The sequence below is a fragment of the Hevea brasiliensis genome, chromosome 4 (assembly GCF_030052815.1).
Source record: "Hevea brasiliensis isolate MT/VB/25A 57/8 chromosome 4, ASM3005281v1, whole genome shotgun sequence".
Classification (NCBI taxonomy): Eukaryota; Viridiplantae; Streptophyta; class Magnoliopsida; order Malpighiales; family Euphorbiaceae; genus Hevea; species Hevea brasiliensis.
The window spans coordinates 87974997-87984978 of NC_079496.1; the positions used below are offsets into that span (position 1 = coordinate 87974997).

At 30.5% G+C, this 9982-nt stretch overlaps 1 protein-coding gene across 1 annotated transcript; it reads right to left on the bottom strand.

Annotated features, from left to right (window-relative positions):
* Nucleotides 1–364: 364 nt before the first annotated feature.
* On the bottom strand, nucleotides 365–3724 carry LOC110656785 (galactan beta-1,4-galactosyltransferase GALS3). The gene is made up of 2 exons (XM_021813746.2): nucleotides 2312–3724; nucleotides 365–957 (listed from the first exon to the last, which is right to left on the bottom strand). The coding sequence occupies exons 1-2, from the start codon at nucleotides 3529–3531 to the stop codon at nucleotides 612–614; spliced, it is 1566 nt and encodes a 521-aa protein (XP_021669438.2). The 5' UTR covers nucleotides 3532–3724; the 3' UTR covers nucleotides 365–611.
* Nucleotides 3725–9982: the final 6258 nt, after the last annotated feature.

A 9982-nucleotide genomic window follows, 5' to 3' on the forward strand; every position in this document is an offset into this window, starting at 1 on the left:
TTTCTTTTTTTTTTAACAAAAAAAAAGAGAAAATAAAAAGGTATCATAGTTTCCTGTCACCCACATGTCTCTCTTGACTTGTCAAAATGATCAAATTAAGATCACAGCCTGCGAGTACCAAAAATCAAATACCACATGTTACTTTTGTTCTAATCCACCTAAAAAAACCTGTATCATCCAACAAACCATAAACACATGTGGGTATGATGATTAGGGTAAAACCAAAAAGTGCAGCACCCATCCAGCTAAAGCAAGCAAACAAGACCACATTGTCCACCTCCTATTGGTGGTGACATTGGTAGGCCCCTTTCACCGAAAAGCAATCAATAAAATTTTGCTACCGTTCACAAAGAAACAACATAAATTATTGAAAAATAAATATACAGAAAAGAATGTAACTCCTCCCATATTACATATGTAGCATATATTATCTGTTTCTCTATATCATTCACAAACAAAAGAAATATTATCATACACAAATAAAGGAAACCCCCTGAATATTTTCTGTTCTACTCAAAGATCAATATGAATAACAAAAGAAGAAAAAAAAAGGGTGAAAAAAATCCTATAAATAAATGAAGAACAAATATATTTATTATATATATGTTCTGTCATTGCCTTGTATTTTTTAACCTCGTGCCAATCATTTTCTGCTCAAATTTCTTCACAGACCAAGCAATATCTCGCAATGTTGTATCCAGAACATAAGGGTTGTTTTCAAAGTTTATCTCTGTCACATTGAGTAAGTTCCGGCAAGGTTCACGCCTTTGTGCTATAGTTCCATGGTAATGGAAATATTTGATCCTGCTCTCTGTCTTGTGTGTAGTCTTCCCGGCCAGGTTCTGTGACATGTGCACACCAGTTGCGAAAACATTCTTCGGTTGGATCGCATACTTGCGATCCCTCCTTATGCCTCTTTTGATATCCCTGTATACCAGTTTCTCGAACCCCCATTTCCTGTAAATCACCACATATTGCACACCATATGTTACAAAAGAGAACAAGATTCATTCCAATGACAAATGCACATTTATTACATTACTTCATTTACCAAAAATACTCCATTCTTTGCCTTCTTTTGTTATGTTTCATTTGCAACATAACCAAAATCTAGCAAGCATTTAGTATCCGTCAAACACTTGTCAAAAGGGGATGAAGCATCTAAAACATGAAAGTGATTCTCAGAATAAAAGCCAGACTTAGAGAGATTATATGAAATCCAAGCAGCAGTGTCATGATCAAAATCAATAGTGATAATTTAGGTTAAAATATAAAGGTCTACATCACAAAAAGTGCCAACAAAAAATGGCCTCAATCTTAAATTTTATATTTCCCCATCCATACCAAATCTCAATATAAAAACATTATTGTAATTTCTTTTGATGAATAAGCACCAACACGATTGATCACTCACGACTTGTCTAATCAATTTCTTTTGTCTGTTTTTTGAAGTTCATTTCATCACTACAATCTCTTCTTCACTACCACAATGAACATAAATTTGATCACTATAGTTCTTTGCCTTTTTTCATGAAGAAGAGAAAATTAGTACGTAATTGAGCATTACTTTCAACTCTTCATTAAAATAAAAGGACCCTCAAACACCAAGTCAGAAAATGAAAAGAATTGACAAGGTCCTAATCATATGAATAAGAGACGATTACTATAAAACCCTTCAAAACCCATCCCACTTCCACCTGCCCTTACACAATCAACAGAAAAGAATCAAAATACCGACACCAGAAGAATAATTCCAAATATGCACACACCACATTACCTTGTATTTATTTTCTTTCTACCTTTCCACTTTTTTTTTTCAACAGCAGCTCTCAAATGTTCCAATCAACCAACCACCACAAGATTGCAAATAATATCACACTAATTCAGACAAAACAATCCAATAATGTTATGAACTTGCATTCCTCATTCAAGTTGAGATAATCATGTCAACATTTAAAACAAGCAATTTCACTTTTGTAAATTCCAAGTTCAAAAAAAAAAAAAAAAGATAAAAAGATAAAAATTGATGCAAATAGGAAAATTGTTAGAATGGGGGTGGGGTTGTGTGCGGGTGGGGTGTGTTGTGGAGCAACCAGAATATCTTACAAAAATCTTACTCTACAATTTTGCTCTGTTTTCTGCTTGAATATCAAAGTTTGGCATGAGTGTTCAATTAAAATAAAATAATAAAAACATTTAAAAAAAAATTATTCTTAAAATTCAGATTAGCAAAGCAATTTCCACAAGAAATTACCTAAATTATTCCAAATTGAAAAAAAGGATGAATAAAAAGAAAGCAACATGATTTTACCTGTAATATCTACCATAATCAGCCGAGAGGCAGAGCTTGTTGCTCATGGGCATCTGCTCAATAGTGAACTGGTTATAATCGGAGAGGGAATCCAACACAGACTTGATGGTATTCTTGGGAGGGACATAAATGTACTCATCAACATCAAAGAAGAACATCCATTTGGTCATAAACTTGTACCTATGCAAACAGTCATTAACCACCATAAACTGGTTATGGTAATACCCATCAAACCTCTCTTGCTCTCTTATGTCCTGCAATGTCACATATCCCAAATCCATCCATGGCTTCAAAACCTCCATCACTTCCTCATGTACTCCACCTGCATCATGTATCACAAAATGGGATCTCTCACCGAATAACCTCACATGGTAAGCAATCCATTCCCTGACTCTCTGCGGACTCAAACCACCATACAGAGAAGAACCGCAATACAAATAATCGTACTTGGGTTTCGATGTGAATACAGTCAAGTTCAAATTCCCAGGTAGTTCTTGAAGAACCTCAAATCTGTCTGTAATATTGAAGTTTCTGTCACCACCGCCTGATGTGGAGGCGTGCAGGAACAGTTTCCCACCTGAATTATTAGAGTTGATGGGTTCAGAAAACGTGCAATTCACAACAACAACAGTGTAAACACGGCCGTATCCCCAATCAGGAAGGATCTTGTAAGCAGCGGCGGTGATGGGGACAGCGGAGGAGTTGTCGGTAGAGGAGTGTTGCGGAACCCACTCGCATTGGTAGGTGGGCTTTGCATAAAGGTGAAGAGGCTTTGAAGACAAGCCTATAATAGCAAAAGTATTGAGTCCACCTCTGTAAGTACCCATGGTGATGAAGTTATAAGCTGCAGCACCATAAGGATTAAATAACCTCTTAATAACCCCATTGTCACGAACTTCTTCGCCTAGCTGAACAGAGGAGGGTAATGGGTTAGGAGGAGTAGCAAGAGAGGAATTCAGTGGCGTTTCTGGGTGACCAATGGAGGAGGTGGTGGCGGTGGTGGTGGTGGTAGTGGTAGTTGTGGTGGTGATTCTGGAGATACAGAAGCGGAGATCAGAGGTAGAGATAGAGAAACGAGAAGGAATAAACTGCAGAAGAGTAGCTATACTGCAAAGAATAAAAAGAGCTGCTAAAAGAAGCTTAAGCTCTGCAGCGCAGTTCATTACAACTCCAACAAACAACTTCTTGTCTCCTTTTTCTTTTTCCTTTTCTTTACCCATTATGGTACGAAGAAACAGAGAGCACGGAGCAAGAACAATGGAAGATGCAGAAACTACAAAGCAGTGATTTGGGGAGCAGAGCGAGAGAGAGAGAGAGAGAGATAGAGGGGAAAGGTCAGGAAACAGAAGATGCAGAAACAGCTGTTCTCTCTCTCTCTCTCTCCCTCTATCTCTGTCTCTTTTCGGTGTGTGTGGTTTTTTTTAATCAGTGCCTTTTATAGTCCTTTTTTACCAAGGAGAACTGCGAGTGTTTAGTTGTCGTTTCTGTAACGTAATTTGCAGGATAGAGGTAGAGGCTGTAAATATAGAAAAATTATTAGCTATAAAATTTATTTTTTATAATTATAAAAAAATTTATTTTTTATAAAAAAATAATATTATTTTTTTAATATTTTTAATATATTTAATAATTAATCATAAATCTATGATTTTATTTTATGAAAGAAAAATGAGGCTTTTGAAAACAGTAATTGAAATATATTTTAGTAGGATTTTGAATATATTTTGTGAATTTTATTTTGTTATTATAAATTATAAATTACAATTTTCATATTTTATTAGAAAATCTCTAACATATATACCCAGTTTAAAATCCAACAATTTTCATTTTTTTAAATCAATTTTCATAATATTTGAAATGAATAATATAATTTTTTTATTTATAAATTTTATTTTTAAAAATAAAAAATAATTTTATAAGAATTTATTTAAATTTTTTTCAAACGAAGTTTTAAGAATGAAAAAATTTATATTCATCTCAGTATTTTTAGGATATATATTTATTTAGTAGGCCCATTTATTTTATAGAAAACTTTCTGAAAAATAATTTTCCCGTTTTCTAATATTTGATGTATATAAAAAAAAAAGTCTATAAAAAATATTCTTTTTATTAAATAAAAAATTAAATTATTTTTAAAAAATATGATTTACTATTACAAAATTATTTTTTAAATTTTATAATCTTATTAAAATATGAAAATAGTTATACAAAACTAATAATTTAATATTACAACTAAATAATAAAATATTTTTATAAAAAAATTTTATAAATAATCATTATAAAAAATATTTTTTATATACAAACCATTATTTTGAACTAAAATTTAAAAATAATATTTACAAAAGTTATAGATTAATTATATATTTTGAGTTTTTAATAATATTTTATTTATTTAATATTATAATTTGATCATAAGTTGTATTTTTTACATTTTGAAAATTATTAAAAAAAGTAATTATTAAGTTTAAAATTTTAATTTTTATATTATAAAATAAACACTTAATAATTGATTTTTTTTGGTACAATAATAATTGAATTATTACTATGACTTATTTTATTTTATTTTAATTGGCAGGGAACCATCACAACAATAAAACCATACCATGTGACATGCAGCATTTCTTATTTCCAATCAATTTTTTACTATTTTTTCCATTGCATCACTCATTTTTTAGCTTATTTCCTTCAACTCAAGTCCAAACTACTTTAGTTATTTTAAAATTTCCCCAACTTATAATATTTCCTTTATATATTTCTCTAGTATTTGTGATTAGATGAGGTAAATTAGTGCAATCGCTACATGCGTTTCTTTGCTCATAAAATTAAGAATTTCACCTTCTTAATTTTAAGACTTAACCCTGTCTCAAATTATTGAATTTGTCAAAAACTATTTATTTCATAATTCGTCATTTTTTACTTTAATTTTAAATATAAGACTGCTATATTTAACTATTATGTTCTTTATTGATTTTTCTTAAGTCTAAATGTTGGACTCAATTGTATTTTTATACACAGTGTATAATTTTTAGTGTAGGAGTGTGGTATAATTTGTCATTACATAATGTGTGTAGGTAAGTTTTAAAAGTAATTAATTAATTCATTATTCAACTTCTTAGGTGAGTTTAAATGTGCATGCTCCACATTTAAATTATGTATTCAAAAAATTTCTAAATATATTAATTACAAGAATCAAACTTAAAATGTGTTTGCTCTCAAATCTTTCGAAATTAGAAGAATTTTTTTATTAAGAATTATCATTTAATTGATGTATTTAAGATAGTTCTATACAATAAAGTGATAATATTGTATTTTTTTCAGTTTGCACAAATTAATTTTGAGTAGGTGTAATATATGTTTAATTTTATGTAAGATTGATTTTATTAATATTAAAATTCATATAAAATTAATTAAATTATATATAATTAAAATAATAAGCACATGAATTTTAATATAGATATTTAATTTATTATTTATTAAATTTATTATTTTTATATAAAATTAAATTTATAATAGTAACACCCATCAATTTTGTAGATAATATCACAGACACCAAAAGGAATTAATATTATTATTTTTTAAAATAATTCTTTAGATAGGAAAAGGAACTGATTACTCAAATCCTTCGAGGAAAATTCTTGCCCGTCCTTTTACACTAATCCTTTTAACGAATAAATTTATAGTAAATTTTAATCGGATTCAAACTCGTTTGATCCAAAACAATCGGTAATTCATTTTAATTACACAAAATTAGAAAATATGTGAAAATTTAAAAATTTAATTCTATATAAATATCTAAATTATACGATTTGAATTTATCCAATTAATTATAATAATTAAAATTAATTCATAAAAAATTTAATATTTTAACTTAAAAAATCATTATTGATAAATTGATTAAATTTAATTTAAAATAATTCAATGGCAATCCGAACCCATTCAATTCAATACGATCCATTGTTTGGGTTAACCACACGAAACTCCTATTAAAAAATTTGAGAATTCTTTTTTCTTTTCATAGAAATATTACAATCTTGAATAAATAATGGAACTAATTATTCATACGAAAAATAATATAAAAATTTTAAAAATTTGATAGCATTGACAAAGAATATAGAGAGGCCAATAAACGAGCTGCACACTCTACTTTTCAATTCAATGATCTTTTATGAGCTCCGTCAGATAATTTTTAAATTTAAATATCTTATTTAAGGGAGAATCTACAAGTAGAGTACTCTTATCCAAAAATATAAAATATTTCAATAATAAAAACACGTAAAAACTCCATTAAATAAAAGAAGACAACATAAAAATTCAAGATCTACCTACAATTATAGATATGATGAGTAAGGAGAAAACCCAACAAGTATGGCTTGCTTAACACCTACGCCATCCTCCAACCTAGTTATAGAATCTTTGTCTAGCTTGTATTGTTATATAAAACTAACTTAAGAAGATCGTAGCAAAGGATCGATGATCGAGTATTTTCTATTACACAAGATTCTCAACAAAGGCAAGTATAGATTATACTCATTCTTTAGCGAGGGGATATATGAATAAGATATAATATTAGACTTTCATGAGAAAAGAGGAAATTTAACAAGCCATAGATGTAGAGATAAAGTGCTGGTTGTTATTTCATTCTGAATAAAATTGATACAAACTTCCTCTCATCTAGAGGAGAGGAAGGGAAACAGACAAGCCAAAATAGAATATCTTCACGTGATGTAGTACATCCACTAACATCGCTTTTTTTTTTTTTTTTCTTTTAGGACAAATATGACTTACTTTTAGTACAGGCATCTTTGAAAAAGAAAAATAAAGAAAATAATACAGGTGACATCTCATGTGAACCAACTCAGAGATTGGTACTAAAAGTCAGAAAGAATTCTGACTAGGACTTAGATAAGAGTTGTCGTAATTAGAGTCTTTAGATTCAATATTACCATAAAGACTTTTGTACCATGGCCCATTTTCAGCATTAATGGTGTCACGACCTAACTTTATGGGCCAGACCGGCACTAGGACTTAGGTCAGCACAAAAGCCCCGAAACCCATAGTAAGCTTTACTATTTTTAAACTCATAACTAGGCCCAAAACTCTAGGCCAAAGAAAAAATAGAAAACAACAATATAAAAATATTATTATATAATTTGTTTATACACTAGTGTGATCACGAACCTCTAATGATTAAATAAATAAGAAAATAAATAAATAGACACAATAAAATTTTTTAACTAAGCAATGTAACAACATATGGAGGAAAATATAGGTTAGACTCTAAAAATAAAATTTGCTTCTCCTGTAACCTAGGGAAAATATTGAACAAGAATGAGCATTTGACTTAGTGAATTTAGATATAGATTATACGTGCAATTTCTATAACTACTTAAAACTAGTGCAATTCTACCATGAAATACACAACCAACACATATAACAAACAATTCACCCAATATCCATACAAGAGGATAATTTGGAGCTATGCATGCACCTAGTGTATCCTATTCATGCATAAATATGGGAGCCGATCCCTTATAACAACTCTCTCAATCCAAATATTGCCAGCGAGCTTAACTCAAGTTGAACTTTCACTTAAACCTTAGTGCGAGGGCCAGCGATATCAACTCAAAACTGTGCCTTGCCCTAAATTTTTATATCCATAAGGATCGAGTTCTAGCAAGACTAGCTTAAGCCGTGACTACTCATCTAATCCATACTGATGGTTGTCGATTCCACTAGAAATTAAATTGACTGAAATTACCAATAATGAAATATTTTCTGCAATAAGTGGTAAGTCCAGGTCGAACCCTAGAGACTGAATTACTAAATTTCATGCACTTGTGTAATGGAAAAAAAAAAACAAAGGCTGGGGGGGGGGGGTGTAATTCACAATCCAAAGAAGAAATCAGAAATTAAGAATTAAAATTAAATATGAAACTCTCAAATTAAACAGATTTCAGTCCAAGGTAATTCGCATTCCAATGCATTAATTCGATCATAGACAAAAGAAATACAATTATATCTTATTGAATACTTAATGTAGATTTACCAAACAGCGAGGTAAACCCTTGACTTCCCTATACTCATCAATTCGAGCCGAGCACTCTTGTTGACTTTAATTATTAACTGAATTGGTATTAAGCAATCCTCATCAAATTAATAACTGCTTTAAGAATAGGAAGTAGTTAAGCTGAATAATAATTTATGAAGCATAAATCATTTAATTTACCCTATTATTTCCTTAGGTTATTATCGAAAACTGGGATCATAATCAATAAAACCTAATTGCTACTCATGTTCAATCTTACATAACAAATACGGATTATGAAGATGAACTAGCAATTGATCACATCAAACAATTAACCAATAGGCCTTTTTAGCAAATCATTCAATAGATCAAAGACAATGAAATCAGAAAATAATAGATATTCAAAAAGACATAAATTAAATTAAGAACCTGATCTCACAAATCAAGCAAAAGAACTTGAATCCCTTGAACTGAATTAAAAACTTAGCCACTCATGTTCATGGCTTACAGAAAAATTGAAGAAAAATAAAGAAGAAATCTAAAAAGAAAGAATGGAGAATAAAGGTGCTTTTAAGATCGAGAGGCTGCTGAATGGTGTGTCCTTGTGTTGGCTGCTGCCTCTTCTGTTTATAATAAATGGTCTAGGGTTAGGTTTTCAGAGTCTATGTCAAAAATTGCAACTAGAGCAAAATCAGGAAACTGATTGTCGATGGATACATAGCCCGTGTATCACTACCCGGCCCAGTGTAACACCCCTATTTGTATAGCCTGATATATTTCACTGTTCCGGTGACCGGTGTTGGTCTGGACAATTAAGGGGATTAGAACCATACTTAAGACAACTAGAGAAACCATAAACACAAATAATTAGTAATGTTGAATTAGTTAAGTATAAATAAGAAAAACAGAACATAAGAAGTTAAACGAGCCGAGAGTCATAGCGATGGGTGACCTCCTCGGGAACGACTGCAAAGTCGATTTAAACTCAAATTTCGAACCGTAAAATGTGACGTTGCGGTCCTTAGGACCCTTATGAACACAGTGGAAAAGAGAAAATCATGAAAAAGAACCATTAAGCCAGTCAAATAATTAGTTCAGGGAGTCGGAAGAAATATGGAATTGTTTGCAAACCGGGATGAACCGGCGATGGGCAATTTGGTCAATTGACCCCTAAAGCTAACTCCTGACCTAACTGTCAAATAAAATCTAGAAAAGAAAATTTCGGAATCGAGAATTAAATTAAAGAACTAATAGAAAAAAAAAAGAGGAAAATGAAAAAGTAAAAAGGTGATGACATCATGCATGACCTCATGCATGATGCCATAAAAAAATTAATTAATTAAATTATTAAATTAGATTTTTATGGTCTTCCATAAGCCAAAATTTATAAAAGAAAAGAAAAGAAAAAAAAATTAGAAAGCTCTTTCTTCTTCCTCTCTTTGCCGCCTCACTCACTCCCAATTTCCTCCATGAAAACTCTTCATTTAAGCTTACACTTAAGCTTAAATTCCTTCACTCAATCTTCATAACTCCCCTAAAAACCTTACTAGAGCTTGTTATTGCAACTTAAGAAGAAGATTACAAGAAGAAAGAAGGGCAAAAGATAGAGATTTGAAGTTTTAAGAGAGGTTAGTATGTTACCTTGT